Source organism: Rhizophagus irregularis, chromosome 13 (genome assembly GCF_026210795.1).
Source record: "Rhizophagus irregularis chromosome 13, complete sequence".
NCBI lineage: Eukaryota > Fungi > Glomeromycota > Glomeromycetes > Glomerales > Glomeraceae > Rhizophagus > Rhizophagus irregularis.
The window spans coordinates 4,624,600-4,641,542 of NC_089441.1; the positions used below are offsets into that span (position 1 = coordinate 4,624,600).

Sequence of the window (16,943 nt, forward strand, 5' to 3'; positions counted from 1 at the left end):
CTAACTAATAAAGCAATTTTACTAATATAATAATTGAACCGATTGAATATTATGAGTCAAAAGCAATAATAATACTAAAAGTGGTAAGTAATTAATAAAACTAAAATATATTATAAGAAATGTTTCATATTGTAATAAGGCTGATTGGTGAAACATAATAATTTCTCACATATAAGTCTGCCTCAGTATTTTTTTTAAAATTCTTTTTTATCCTTGTCCTCACTTACGCTAGTTTGCACCAATAATATTTCACAAAAAATACTATAAAAGCCGAAAACAATGACTATCACTTTACTTTGCCTCCTCAAAGGAAATAAGACCGCAAACGCCTTCGCTGTTGATATTGATAGTGGGAAGTTGGTTAGCCACCTCAAGGACGCTATTAAGGCAAAAAAGTCACCAGTGTTCGATAATATTCCTGCAGACGAACTCAAGCTATGGAAAGTGCCAATCTCTGACGATCATGTCGATCCCTTAAGCAATCTTTCACTCGAGGACAGTGAAGAGCTGTTAGCAATAAGAAAGATTTCGAAATACTTCCCTGACTCACTTCCCGAAGAACATATTCATGTCTTAGTCTCTCCGCCAGAGACCACTGCCACTTCTGACGAGGTGTTGAAATTAAGAGAGGAAGTCGCCTCGTTGCAGGCATTACTCAACAAGTCTGAATATGGTATGTATAGTTGAGGAAAGAGTTGAAAACTTCGTTGGGGCTAGGCTAATCATTGCTTGCTTTGTAGAGTTCGATGTCATCGTTAGTCCGAGACGAACGAATGGATTTAAGTGGATCGTAAACATAGAAGAAGCGACCCTTGAAGGCCTCAAAAATTCCATACGTGAAATGAACCTTGGGTTGCCAGCACTTGAAAATGACGGAGCGGTGCTAAACTTTACGTACGAAGTAAAGAGATACTCGCCTCGGAACGATCATGACTTCAGAAAAATGCTCCGGCAGTTCGTATCGAAGAACAATTTCAGGCTTGTCGTGTCCATAGAGACTCCCTCAAAAGCTTTCTCGGATTGGACATCCCCAAAAATGTGTCAGCTTTACGGACTTGGAGAATCGGATGACCCATCACTGTCAATTAGAAATATCGTTTCTGGTTCGTACTTTCATATATAGATATTTATACCCTTTTTACTATATTCTAATTTCTTGTGTACGTCTGAAGAGTTTGATCTCGAAAAAAAGTTTGCTGGTTTGAAGGAATCATCTGACCTCGAGGATGAGAAACAAAAGTCAGAAACAACAAACGTTAAAGATTTCGCAGTAAAATTGGGACTCGATAAATTCACAAAAAATAAAGAGGAGTGGAAGAAATTTTATGGTGCGTAACAAGTCTGTCCAGCTTGATTGGTTTGAAAATATCACTATACAACTTATTTAAAAGCAACATATCCTTTAGACTTCGCTGGCTCAGATTTCGTTTGGCCTCAACCCCCAGACATTAATGAGCGTCGCTTAATTTTTGATTATGTCGTCGATCCTTATTGGGAGCCAATCGGGAGTGAACTCGCCGTAAATGCACTTGAATATCGCCGTTTACTCGATTCCGGCTCTCTTGATCAATCGCGTGAATATGTATTAATCGTTCATGGGAAATTTGTCAGATACGGATCAAGCGAAGAGGAAAAGAAAATGAGGGTGGATTATCCGGGATGTTATTATGTACCTGTTAAAGAACGTATTGTCGAATTACGTAGATTTTCAGCGTCTGATGCTAATACAAATGCAGGTGCAGAGAAAGAGTGGCAGGTTCGTACTATTTATAATTTATGGATTATAAGGCCATTGACAGGTGTTAGTTGATATTTTATACTGTCAATGCCCTAATAAGAACGACATCATTTGGATTTCCTTTGCCAAATATAGGTGCATATTCGTCTTCGAAATACAGATGATAACCTGGATGAGGCGGGAATGGCGAATGTAGAGCAAGGTTTCCGAATGATAATTGACACAGGCGCAACAACAACTGTAATCCCAGATTTTGTAAGAAAAAAACTTAATGCTCAAGATGGTTGGAATGTAAGTGCTAGTAAATGCTGACGTAAAAATTTTTAAGGCCTCAAGAGACTGGGTCATTTGTGATGGGACAAAGGTCTGGTTGGGTTAAAACGAGATTCATTCATGATGGTGTCACAAATGATGTAATCGGTTACGACGTATTAAATAATATTCCCCATTATAAACCATGCAGGAAACCATATATATATATATATATATATCTTCAAAATGATATTTTCAACAACATACAACAATCACTACAAGCTGTATGAATATTCAAATTCACTATCTCCATTTTCTTTTAATCTTTTTTTATCTTCTATAACAAATTACCTATTACTGTATAATGTTCATTTTTGAGATTTTTTGATAGTTTTGTAAAACACGAAAAAATTAGCGGAAGAGAAAGCAGTGTCTAAAGAACCAATTCAGATATTTTTTTAACATAAATAATGGCGTAGTATAGCTAGTATATGTATTCATATTGAATTAAATAAATTTTGGGCTCATAATTTTCTAACCAGTGGTGTATATATCGGAAAAATAAAAGGAAATGTGTATGTAATGATCATAAAGCATTTTTAAAATTTTCAAGTTTACTTAATAAGACCTAATGCCCTGGAATAACTACATGTGGGTTTTCATAATACCAAACATACCTTAGTTTTCTTCGCATAATTCTTTCTTATTTAATGAAATTATTGGGATTGCCTCCATGAAAGAATTCGTGATATTTTTCGTGTTGTGTGTCTTGTAACGATCAGAAACCACCAAAAATAAAGTAAGTGTCTCAAGCACGTCTACCAAATCCTCTGATTTCAAGACTATTGTGAAACTAAACCAGATCCGGAGGCTGTGCGATGTGACGTGAGAATCACATATATATTCGCCTAACAAAAATTTCTAAAAAAGCATCTTCCTTCACGCTAGTAATATACTAACAAAACAATATTCAAATATATGTAGTTTTTTGGGAGCAATCAATATTTTGCATATAGGGTTGAGGATATGTATGCTAATCATGAAATCATTTTTATTGATTTGTAGAGGGAGTGTGTAATTGCAGGTGAAAATCTGGTGACTGGACATTTGTCTGGTGCTATAAAAATGAAGTAGATTATGTTGACAAAAGGTATTAGCAAGACTACTATATCAAACATGTCAGGTTCAGAGCAAATTAGTGTGTTATTGTCCTTTTTTACCAATCTTAGAATCCTTGGATATAAAATACTTAAAAGTCTTGAAGAGAAAGATGTCAGAGATATTGATGTTTCAGAACTAAGGCCATATTCTGAATGTAATGATATAATTTTTTCATTTCCCATCACAGGATTCATCATGCTCACCTGTAGCTATTTCAACTTGAAATTGGGAAGCATTCCATCCACATTTTGGACTTCAAAAACCAATTAGACTAGTGTATCAAAAGTATAAGTCCAATTTAAGCCAACTTATAATCACTTCTATTTTTGCAACAAGATATTGGATCAATATCCCAATTTATATAGAAGAATTTAGTAATGAAAATTTTGATTATTTTGGTATTACTGACAAGACATTATGTCCATTATGCAAGTAAAATCATGGTGATGAAGAAAGCATAGAAGGTAGATATAAATGTGAACAGCATGAAATTGAAATAACTGCATAGACTCAATACTATATTTGTTTACACTTCATTTTATGATATTTTTTTTACAGGGTTAATTTATGTCAACTACTACTGTATTTAATTAAATTGATTTGCAATTATATAAAAAGGTAACATGACTAAGACTGATAAAATATTAACTCCTGAATACTTGGATTGACATGCCAAATTAACTGGATTATCAAATGTTTTGACAGATAGGATTTGGTTCAGCTTATACAAAAAATATAAAAAAAGAAACTGGATATAAGCTATGGCAATTATTAGAAGTGTATGCATGGAAGCCAACCTTCTTATAAATTTGAAGCCAAAAAACAAAGTATTCTATTTATCTTTTTCTGAGAAATGTGAAGAAAAAGGGCTTAGTACTTTTAAAGTCAAACCTGATTCAGAATTAATTATTAACAATACCCCAGGTATAATACAGATTTTAGAGATTTTGACATGAGTTTTTATTATTAGTAGATATGTATAAAACTTATTTAATAATTGGGTATTTATCATGCATAATACTGAGTATATAGAAAGTAAGTAATGTAAGATGGTTAAGTGAATAGCATAATGTCACACATTTTGTTTACGTTACTTCCTCTTAAAAGGTATGAAATGTAATATAAATTTTTAATTACTTTACTATTTTCAATTGTATTACATAAATCCATAAATAAAATATATTAATAACAATATAACATGTTATAATTATTTATTACTATATAATCATGGCTTGAATATCCAATAATATACATGTTGACCATGTCATCTCAACAAAAAATTGACCTGACTTTTTATTTTTTACCTAAATTTTTTTGTATTTGTGTTAAACTTTCATGTTTGACATATTTGACTCACAATTTTCAATATAATAGATATAATAAATTCTTGTAAATAGTGTAATACAATAGTTTTTCTGCAAAAATCAAATTATTATTTTATAAACAATATTGTTTTTGCTATTTTAAATTGTATCTTTGCAAAAAATGGAAACTATTTATGACTCTGATAATACAACTAATACAGTGGAATCTGATTTTCAGTTATCTGATAATGAAAAGGACAAAACTCTATGAATAAATTTGAGGTAACTATATTTTTAAGTATTGAATGAAGCGTAACATTGTGACATTATTAGTTAATTAAAAATTTTTATATCACAATTAGAATAATCTAACTATTGGAGATTTTGGGAAAAACTTAATAGTAAATGATATAGAATTTTATTTAGAATTGCAAAATATCCTAGAACCTCAGAAGATGGAGTAGCTTATGTTTATAGTGTATCTGCATTTGATCATAAAAAGGCAAGAGAATTTTTTAGCCTTAAAATATTCAATATGTAATGGACTAATGGATAGCAAAAGTGGGACAGCATATGAATTTGAATGTGAATTTCTTGAAATAAAAGCCATGAAGAATATGAGAAAATGTTATATGGTTAAAATGTGTTTCCATTCTGCTGAAGAATTAAATTCTTCACATGATTCAGTAAATTTTGAAACCAATACCTATAAGAATATATACAATATTTATGAACATTCAATTGAAAAGTATATAATCAAGTAAGTCATTTGCCTTTAGGTTCTTTAGATTTTGTAAGCCTATAAATTTGAATGCACTGAAACTAATAATAAAATAATACTTGTAATTTTTTTGTAATATGTTCTAAAACTTCTTATCAGTTTATAAATTGTAGTAGAAGTCCAAAGACTTGCAGACATAAAGTAGTATGTATAATAATTGTCTATAAATAAATAATTTTTTATAATTAAATTTTTTGATTTTACATTAAATCAATTAAATATATTATAGCTTAGCGAAGGTAGTTCAACAAAATATTTTATCAGATGTAATGGATAGAAAAAAGGAGAATAGGTATTTAAATATAATGAGCGCTTAAAAGAATTATTCCAAAATTACAACTTTTATGCCAATTCTACAGAAGAGGTATATAGTATATATTTATTTATACATTTATATATTGAAATATGATTAACATGTCAGATTAAATTCTTTTATTTATTCTATATTTCTATTGCTTATCAATTTATATTTATTTATTAGGATTCTACATCAAATACAACTCTTGATAGCTGTTATACTGTGCTTTCATATAACTCAAAAAATAAAAAATGCTGTAAAAAATTTTAATTGCTATTATTTGTTTTAATAATGATATTGAATATAACTGTTAAATACTTTTATTTCTATTTGTATTTTTCATCTTGTGCTAGATTTTCTATATAGATTTTCTAACAATACAATTACTGATAGTGGTTTAATTATACATAAACCATGTCAAGTTAGATTCTATTATATAACTCCATTAAATCTAAAAAAATGCTTCTATATTGTGATAATTTTCAAGGGCATATATGCACATCCTCCTCCTCCACCTGTTAAAATACCAATAAATTTGGTTAAAGATTTACAATCTATTATAAATAATGAAAATTTGTCAAATTTTACAGCTAGAAAGTTTTTGACTAGTAAGTTTTTTTTAAATAAATATTTTGTGATAATATATTTTTCAAACTTATTTTATTTTTTTATTTTTTATTTTTTAAAAAATATTAGAACCAATACTGCTAATATATTTAAATGACTTATCCTTGAATTCCATTTATCCAAGCTTAAATAATCAATCAAAAATTAATTATTTAATTGCAAAAAAAAAAAGATCAAAGCATCCACATAGACAAAACATTCTAGGTATTTATTTGAAATATTAAAACTTAAGTATTATAAATTTATTAGAGTATTAATTTTTATTTATATTGATATTAAATAATAAGTACTGTACATAAATTTATAAAAAATAAAGATCTGGATAATACTTATATACGTAAAATAGGTATTTTTATTTTGACATTTTATGGTTTATTTATTAAGTTAATTAAAATCAGTGTATTAATAAACACTATTAAATAATCCTTAAAATTTTCCAAAATGAACAAATACTTGTTCTTTGTATAAGAAAAGAGCAATCTTTTGCATTATTAGATTTATCCTATTTTGAAATTGATATAGCATTTAAAAGAATTCAAGGAGAAATCAAAGAATGGGAGTCAGTTGTTTATGTTGAAAATTTTCAGAAAAATATGTAACTTTTTTAAATTTTGTTTAAACTTAATATACTGTATAATATTTAACTAGAAAACGGGAACTGTTGTAAGTCCGGAACGAAAAACTAAAATTTGCCGATTTCATTGGGTGACGATCACGTAGCGGACAGAGAAACTCACGTGATCGATTTTTTTTTCATAGTGCGTAGACATATATTGTCCTACGCTTCGCTCCGGACAATAATTAAACTAATCATCAATAATTCAATTTTATATGCAAAAATTTGATTTATATTTTAATTTACATCTAAAATATTAAACTCTGATCCAATTTATCTGAAAATTCAATACTATTATTTCATTTATTCTATAACTTTGACATTTGCAAAAGTTTTTACAAACAATGAAAGCACAGACGCATATCAAAATATGTTTGCAGCTGTGTTTTCAGTTGTGAAGGAAAACATAAATAGTGAAATCTGGTTTCATTATATTGATGGTAAAGAAATAGAATGTATATTAGCAGATGTACATTCAGGATAAGCTTTAGGTATTTCATTTTTAATTGTTTGATTTTTCTGAAAATTATTTGGTTATTAAATTATGATATATTTAGGCTTGAGACAATATTTGAATAACAGATATCCTTATTTATCTGCTATTGAGCATTTGAAACATATTTATAAAAATCTGTTTAATTCACTTTAACAGGTAAAATATTGGTTTGCTTAATTTATTATTTTATCATAAATATTTAACATGTATCTTATATTGATTATTTTCATAGAAATATCAGACAAAAATCTGAAATACCAACTGAAATTAAAAAGATAATGTATGCTATACCACATCTTGAAACAAAAGCTGAAGTACTGAATGTGCTTGAACAAATAAAGCTCACACAAAATAAACAAGCAATTGGTATATAATATTTTATTTATATTCATCTAACCAGTTATTATTGATAATAATTATTGATTTTTATAATTTAATTATTAGACTGGGTGAATGACAAAAGCAAAAAATGGGTTTTGGCAGGTATTTCCAGGGCATTTACATTAATGCCTATAAAAACTTGGAATTTTATAAGATTTGACACAAATGTTAGTGAATCAGCATATGAAAATGTCAATAGAGATGGTATATCCTTATCACTTCTTGGAGCAATTTATAGGTAAAATATTTATTAATTAAAGAAATTTGTAGCTCAGTACACAAAATTCTTTTTTTTAATTCTAAAAACTTATATCAATGTATAGTGCACAATCATATAATAAAATATAATGGACAACTAGTTATATTATTCAAACTTATAATGTTTCTAAAACTTACAAGAATAAATCTTCATTAAAAAGAATGGAAAATTCTAAAAAAAGATTGCGTATATATATTTAACAATTTCTATATGTAATAATAATTTTTATTTAAAATAGAAACAATTAATTAAATATGTTATATTATTTAAATAGAAAAAAGAAAATCTAATACTACAAAGAAAACTAACAGAATGACAAAGAAACAAAAAACAACCATTTCAAATATTGATAATAGTTATGATTCTCGAAATGCTTTGGAAGAATCAAATTTGCCCAACGGACAACAACAAAAAATTATTCTTGAATTTGAAAAAGAGAGAAATAAGATTTTAAAGGAAAGGTTATCTTTAAAGAAAGAGTTATTAGAATTAGGAGAAAATTAAATAATATAATATAGTGGTAATAATAGCTTTATTAAAAAATTAAAATATTGTAAAAAAGATATTGTACGAAATACTTAATAAAAAAATATAAACACATATATTTGTAATTTTTTTTCATATAAAGATAACATTAAGATCGTTAAATAAATATAAAAATTATATCATGTGATTTAATAAAGTAAGTAATATAAATTCTTTATATATTACTTGTATAATATATAAGAAAAGTAACGTAAGGTGGATAAAGTTCATCTTACGTCCCATGTCTTATATATGGGAGTAATGTAGATTAAAAAATTTATGTGACCTTATGTTACTCAATTAGTTAATCTACGTTACTCACTTTCTACTTCTCCTATAATACCTAGATATTTATTAAATTATTTTAAATAATAAAATCGGTAAAAAATGGAAATTCTTTTTTGTAGGGTACTGTAGGTACTGTAGTCCGCAAAATACGGTACTTGAAATTCTGAAATAGTTTCAAAGGGATTGATAACTTTAATTTTGCATCACCTCAGCTAGAGATTGGAATTGATTTTACAATAATCGAATTTATTGAAAATCGATAAGAATTGATTTTAAATCGATTATTGAACAAAAATCGAAATTGTTTATTGTAGCGCAGTATTGATAATAAAAGTAGTTTATTAAATGATCATCATCAAATTTATCTGTTACACCGAAAAATAAGTTTTAATCAGATTATATAATGCCGATCATTTATCTTTTATTTCTGCCAATACCGTAAAAATTCCTATACTATAAACCTTTTTTTTAAAAAAAATGACAAAGTAAACATAAACAAATGGAACAGATGGCCAAAGAAGCAGTAGTAGAGAAAGAAAATTTAGCATAAGATGTAATAGAAGAGAGTGAAGATGACTCAGTTTATGAGGTTGAAACCAGTCATTTAACAATAGAAAAAAGTGAAAATGATCCTGATTATGAAGCCAAAGATAGTCATGTGTTATTGCAAGATATCACTACACTATCTGCTAATATTTCTAATATAGAATATTTAGAAATTAGCAAACAATCAAAACAGCAAAAAGCATCAACTAAAATTAGAAGACCAAAAATAAGCTGGGTATGGCAGTTTTTTGAGTTCAATAAAAATAATACCAAGGCTGTATGTCAAATTAGTGCATCAGGAAATTTGTTTAGGCGTAATTTAGTGTAATATTTCGAAATTTTACATCACCTCCGAAATATTACACTAAATTACGTCTAAACAAATTTTCTGATGTGGTTGTGAAAAAATGCTCACATGATGTGGTTCTTCAAGCTCATTAGCTTAACGCATTTGTCAGATGCGTTTAGAAAGGTATTACCAAAGAGATTGCTATGAAACGTGATGAAGAAGAATTAAAAAATCCTCCCAGAATCTTCTATTAAACCATATAAACATTCTAAACAAGTTAATCTCTAACTCAAAATATCATAGGATTTGTTATTGGAATAGTATAACCTTTAAATGTTGTAAAAGATCCAGATTTTATTAAAATGATAAATGGATTTAATAAGCGTTATAAGGTTCCTTGCACTAAAACCATTAAAAATAGGATTTCAAAAACATTTGAAATAGGAAATTACACTTAAAAATCAACTGGTACAAGTGAAATATATTTCCTTGACATTAGATGCCTGGAGTTTACCAGCACATTTGTCTTATCTAGATGTTACAGCTCATTGGATAACATCTGATTTTGAGCCAAATGAAGTACTTCTCAGTATGAAAGAGTTACCATATCCACATGGTGCAACTGAAATTCAGGAACATTTGATTAACTAGCCCGTAGGCCTAGGCATTGCCCTGGGTTTGCTAACATTGATGAAATTTTAAGGTATAATTTATAAAGAATAATTATAAAATTAAATTAAATATTTTATTATAAATAAATTATAAGAATATATTTTTAAATTCAATTTATATAAGCTTAATATTATTAATTCACTATTATAATCTGAATTGTAAACCCTATTATTTTTCTATTATATAAATTTAATATTATGATCAATTTTTAAACAATTTAATTCTAATCATCATACTAAAATCCTAACCCTAGTAATAAACTTACTTTACTTACTTTCCTTAGACCTAACTAAAATTAATTCTAACCCTAATATAATACTAACTCTAATTCTAACCCTAACCTTAATTCTAATCCTAACCCTACTTCTAACCCTAACCTAACACTAACCCTAACCCTAACTCTAACCTTAACTTTAACTTTAACTCTAAGCTTAACTTTAAAAACTATATTTCCTACTAATATAATTGGTGAAATTAATTTTTGTTAGTATAATTTATTATGCAAAATATTATCTGAATTGCTTCGCAGTTCAGATAATATTTTGCATAATAAATTATACTAAAAGTAATCCAAATAATATTTTATATATAAATCATATCAAATATATAAAATAAATTACTTTTTATTTTTATAAAGAATTTTTCTAACTGGAGTGATAATCACTGGTGACTGAAATTATGATGATTGACTGGTATTAAAAAAATATAATGCTGGTAAAAATTAATAATTCTAACCAATGGTGATAATTACTCCCGGTGATTTGAAGTAAAAAATTTTTATAAATATAAAGAATAAGAATTTTATTATATACAATATTTTTTGTATATATATATTTCATCTATTAATATTTTTTTACTAATTGAACTCTTAATAATACTATCACAGGTTGAAATGCTAAAAATCAGCAAAAAAAATGGCGCGAAAAGCAGTGGCTATTCTTGGCTATTCTTGGCTATTTTTTCTATTTGCGAATTAATCTATACTATTTGTAAATAGTTTATATAAATTTGCGAATAGTTTATGCAATTCTAGCCATTTTTTTTGCCTGTTTTTGGTCATTTGACGTATGTGTATATAATTGCCATGAGCAAATACAATATTATATAAATTTAATTCTATTATATTATTGAGTTTTATTGATTATTATTGTAGTGAAGGTTGGAAATTAATGATATACTAATTAGAATAACAAATATTATTTGAGAAATAAATACTCTTTTACCAAGATGTATATATGATTTTATTAAAATTTCTGTATTTAAATTACATGTTGAAATTTTTTAACTATTAGTTTGGTATTATAACACTGGTCAAAATCAATACTATCGGGTACATATCGGGTACCTGATATGTGTATAATATATGTGATATATGTGTATGATATTTAACAATACTACACATATCAGGTACCCGATATGTGTAGTAGAAATGTAGAAAATCGGTGACATATACTGTAAACATCATATATACATCTTACACATATCGGGTAGTCAAATATCGGTGACATATCTTGTAAACATCATGTATATATCTTATACATATCAGGTAGTCAAATATCGGTGACATATCTTGTAAACATCACGTATATATCTTATACATATCGGGTAGTCAAATATCAGTGATATATATTATAGATATCATATATTTAACACACATATATCGGGTAGTTAGCTATAAATTTCATATTAAAACTAATAGATATATATCTCTTTTTTTTATTTTAATTCAGATAAAATGAAATTCAACTTTATTAAAATTTAAACAATAATACAAGTCTTACTCTATCTACTACATACGTAAAATCAAATAAAGTTGAACATTAAAAATAAATAATTATACTATGTAATATGTAAAGTTCTACTGAAAGTAGCAATGATAATAAAATTATCTGTTTAACATTTAAAAGAAATATTAGTGAAAATATTAGTAAATATATTAATTAATAAGAGAAATAAAAATAGAAATGTTAATAAAAACGTTAGTGGTAAAAATATAGAAAATGTTAGTAAAAATGTTAGTAGAAAGAAAGAAAAGTTAGTAAAATAGAAAATATTAATACGAGAATGTTAATAAAAACATGTTAGTAGTATTTAATATTAATAGAAAATGTTAATAAGTGGTAAAAAACATTAGTGAGAGAAAAGAAAAAAAGTATTAGAACGTCAATAGAAAATGTATATATATAAAAGAAAAAAACAAGCATAATGAAAATATACCTTTATATTTATTTCTAATATAAAAATAAATAAAAAAATATAATAATATTATTATTTCATAATAACTAAGTAAAGAGTTTGTTTTAAATAAAAAGTAAAAAGTTTAAGAGAAAGGTTTTTACGAAAGGAAAAAAAAAATAAACAAAGTGCGAAATATAAATACTGAAATCATGTGATCAATCGCTTGATTACAACAACAAATTCTGATTGGGCCATGGATTTTAACCCCGGGTTATTATAATTTATAAAATGCATTTATACTATTTATACTAGAATTACACTGCAAGTTAAACTCTTTTATTTCTATTTTATTTTTATTCCTTTTATTATATTTTCTTTTTTATCTTTAGGGATATCTCTCAGACTTGGAGCTCAGCCCTTTATTTCAATTTGAGAACATTATTAACGTTCCCTTTCTTTTTTTTCTTTAGGGACAGTGAGACGCGGACTTCAACCTCTTGGATACCGGGCTTTGGAATGGTAATTAGAATGGGAGAGGATTCTTTTTTTTTGATTTGAGAACATTACTAACGATCCCTTACTTTTTTCTTTAGGGATAGCGAGTCGCGGAATTTGGTCTTGGATGCTGGACTTCGGAATGGTAACTAGAATAGGAGGGCAGGAAGGGGATTTTTTTGATTTGGGAACGTTACTAATATTCCGTTTCTTTTTTTCTTTTGTAGATTCTGGAACCCGTTGGACACCATTTCGAACTAGTGAGTAAAAAAAAAAAAATACTTTAAAAAGAAGGCGTATAGATATATACTAACCTTCTATTTTCTTTTTTTTTTGTAGGTCCAGATGCCATTTAACGAACGGTAAGTTAAAAATCGTTCTAATAGAAGGCGTATAGATATATACTAACCTTTTATTTTCTTTTTTTTTGTAGGTTCCGGACCCTATTCGTTCTTATTTTTTGTAGGTCCAGAATACCGAAGATACACATTTCGAAGGTAACTTCGGTTTATTTTATTTATTTTTTTGTTATATTCAAGCAAAACGTTACTAATGCTTCAATTTTTTTTTTAGGGTTTCGGCTCTCCGGAACTCTCCTGGGCGGAATTTCGAAGGTATTTCTTTGAAATTAATTTATTTCTTTGTTTTATTTAAACGAAACGTTGACTTAAACGTTTCGATTTTCTCTTTTTGTAGGTCCATGGCTTTCCGAGCGGCATTTCGAAGGTAAAACTTCGAAAACTTTTATTTTTATTTTTATTCAACGAACATTAATTAACGTTCGTTCTATTTTTTGTAGGTCCAGAACACCGAAGGTATAGTGACGGACTCCACTTTGAAGGCAAAACCATCGAAGTTTTTTAATTTTATTTAATGAAACGTTGGCTAACGTTTCATTTGTGTTTTTTTATAGGTTTCATAGGTCCACGGCTTTCCGGACGTAAATTTCGAAGGTAAAACTTTGAAATTAAAATTTTTTTTTATTTTAATTTGACGAACGTTAACTAATGTTCGTTTTGATTTTTTGTAAGTCAAGACATCGCCGGGTTCTATTTTGAAGGTGAAAGTTCGAAATGATTTTTTTATTTTTTAACGAACATTATACTAACGTTCATTTTTCTTTTATTTTTGTAGGTCAGGACGCTGCCGGACTCCATTTTAAAGGTATTTTCTTTGAAAGTTTTTTTTTATTAATTTATTTAACGAATGTTAGCTAACGTTCGTTCTTATTTTTTGTAGGTCCAGAATACCGAAGGTGCGATTCTGGATCCATTTTGAAGGTAACTTCGATTTTTTTTTTTTTTTCAGCTAAACGTTCCTAATGTTTCAGTTTTTCTTTTGTAGGTATTTGGCTCTCCGAAATTCTCCTGGATGGAATTTCGAAGTTACTTCTTCGAAATCATTTTACTTTTTGTTTTTATTTTGTTATATTTTAGCGAAACGTTACTAACTTTTCGTGTCTTTTTTTTTAGGATCAGGAAGTTGAAGCACTCCCATTTCGAAGGTGAAACTTTTATTTATTTTTTATGTTTTATTAATGAAACGTTTTTATTAATGAAAGGTACTATGATAACGTTTTATTTTATTCTTTTTGTGGGAACCCAGCCGCCACTACTGCCATTTCGAAGGTAAAACTTCGAAGTCTGTTGTTTTTTTTTATATTTATTTAAACGAAATGTTGACTAACATCTCGACGTTTTGTTTCCTCTTTTTGTAGGTTTTTGACTTTCGGACGCGGAATTTCGAAGGTAATACTTCGAAATTCTTTTTTTTTTACTTTCTTCTAATGAACGTTATACTAACGTTTATTTATTTTATTTTTTAGGTTCCGGGTTCCCTTTCAAACATTTCGAAGATGACAATTCGAAATGTCATTTGTTTTATTTTGTTTTTAACGAACGTTTGCTAAAGTTCGTTTTTCTTTTCTATATAGAAACCCGGGACCTAAAAAGTAAAAGTTTGAAGGTAAAGCTTCAAGATTGAGTTTTTCTTTTTTTCTTTATTTCTCTATAACGAAACTTTATTTCTTTTGTAGATCTTGGACACCGTTTCGAAAGAATTGAATAGTTGTTTGCTGGAATCGAACCAACTGGAACAATGTTCCAAACCATTAACAACATAATGTAGATAGATAGATAGAATAGGATAAATGAATGTAATTTATGTATAATAATGAAATAAAAAATATACGTTTAAATAAATAAATAAATAAATAAATAATGTATATAAAATAAATAAATAATAAGAATAATAAGAAATCAGGTTTCGATGTAGCAAATATGCAACTGATATTATAGACAGTTCGGTAAGGATTAAGAGAGATATCGGATTGCTAAAATTCTTCCGATATTCATATTACACTTACCCGATGCTGCTTGACCCAAAAGTCACATGACTTATACCTGATCTGCGCTGAGAACCGGTCACAAATCAGGTGGACTGATCAGCTCCCATTCAGGTTAAAATCGAAAACAAATAATAGGGGCCATCGGGTATATGAAATTTACCCGGTAGCCCTTCATTTAACTAGTGAAAGGTAATGAAGTATGTGGTCATTGTGGTGTGAATGGTGTTAGGAATTCCACTAATGCCATTTCTTTATCTTTTTTAGGTTTTTAGGCAGTTTTTAAACAGCTCTTAGACAAATGGCATGTAATGGAGTGTATATATATATATAGTTGAGTGTGGTATTGCTAATGGTGTTATAAAAAATAATAACTAGTAACGCCACTATTTTTTATTTTTAGGATTCTTGATAGTTCCTGGATAATCCTTCGCGGTAGGTCTTTTGGTTGGGTATTAATGGCGTTATTAAACTATATAATAATGCCTTTTTTATTTTTTTTTAGGTTTTAAGTCAGACGATTATTTGCAATAAGTTTCTTTGGGTGATTATATGGAGCGATATTAACACCTTTTACTTCTTTCTTTTTTTGATTTTTAGACGATTCGTTGATAACTGTTTATGGTAAGTCTTTCGGGTAGGTGTTAATACAGTAGTACTATTAAACTATAATAACACCTTTTTTTTTGTTTTTAGGTTTTAAAATAGTTTCTGGATGTCTCCTTGCAGTATGTTTCTTTGAGTAGTTATGTGGTGATATTAATGGCATATTAAATCCATTTGTTTTTTTTTTTCGTTAGGTTTCTGAATGGTTTTTGTGGATAAAAAACACAGATTTCTGTACTGGTAATAAGTTTCTTTTGGTTGTTATGTGAATGTTAATGACGTTAGGATGCAGTACTAACATAATTTCTTCTATTTTTTAGGTTCTTGGACAATGCTTTGAACGATTTTGGATAAAACATTATGGTAGGTTCTTTTGTTAATGCAATAATGGTATTATTAAACAAAGCTAACACTTTTTTTTTTATTTTTTTATGTTTCTTGGATTAAAACGCGTAATGTAGATCAGACATGATCGTAATGTCCGATCAACTAAGACGTGACATCTGATATTAGAACTTAGAAGTTGCTTGTTGGAATTGAACCAACTGGAACAATGTTCCAAACTATTAAAACATAATGTAAATAGATAGAATAGGATAAATTAATGAACAATTTAAATATAATAATGAAATAAATATATTATATGTTAAATAAATAAATAAATAAATAAATAAATAAATAATAGTACATATAAATGAATAAATAATAAAAAGAAATCAGGTTTCGACATAGCAAATATACACCTGATATCATAAATAGTTCGGTAAGGATTAAGAGAAATATCGGATTGCTGAAATTCTCCCGATATTCATATAACACTTACCGTTATATTCTGACCTGAAAGTCATATGACAAATCATTTGACCTGTGATTAGTACGATATATATTAGAAATATATCGGTGACATATTGGGCGATATATATCTGATTATATAGGTGCCCGAAATATACTAGTGTATATCGGTGACATATTGGGTACCCGATGTTGTACCCGATATATGTAAATGCCCGATATATATCTGATTAGTCACCGATATATAGGTGCCCGATATATACCCGATAGCATAGATTTTGACCAGTGTAAAGGA

At 27.8% G+C, this 16,943-nt stretch overlaps 1 protein-coding gene across 1 annotated transcript; it reads left to right on the forward strand.

Moving 5' to 3' along the window:
* The first annotated feature begins 209 nt into the window (after positions 1 to 209).
* On the forward strand, positions 210 to 2,749 carry OCT59_005626 (uncharacterized protein). Its single transcript, XM_066138469.1, has 5 exons — positions 210 to 673; positions 741 to 1,103; positions 1,173 to 1,328; positions 1,407 to 1,756; positions 1,874 to 2,749. The coding sequence occupies exons 1-5, from the start codon at positions 280 to 282 to the stop codon at positions 2,048 to 2,050; spliced, it is 1,440 nt and encodes a 479-aa protein (XP_065997592.1). The 5' UTR covers positions 210 to 279; the 3' UTR covers positions 2,051 to 2,749.
* Positions 2,750 to 16,943: the final 14,194 nt, after the last annotated feature.

What these genes read in the sequence shown, in the direction of transcription:
- OCT59_005626 (XM_066138469.1), top strand. Translation starts at nt 280, where the DNA reads ATGACTATCACTTTACTTTGCCTCCTCAAAGGAAATAAGACCGCAAAC. An exon ending in GGAGTGGAAGAAATTTTATG is followed by an intron (nt 1,329 to 1,406) that starts GTGCGTAACAAG and finishes CATATCCTTTAG; the next exon opens with ACTTCGCTGGCTCAGATTTC. An exon ending in GTGCAGAGAAAGAGTGGCAG is followed by an intron (nt 1,757 to 1,873) that starts GTTCGTACTATT and finishes TGCCAAATATAG; the next exon opens with GTGCATATTCGTCTTCGAAA.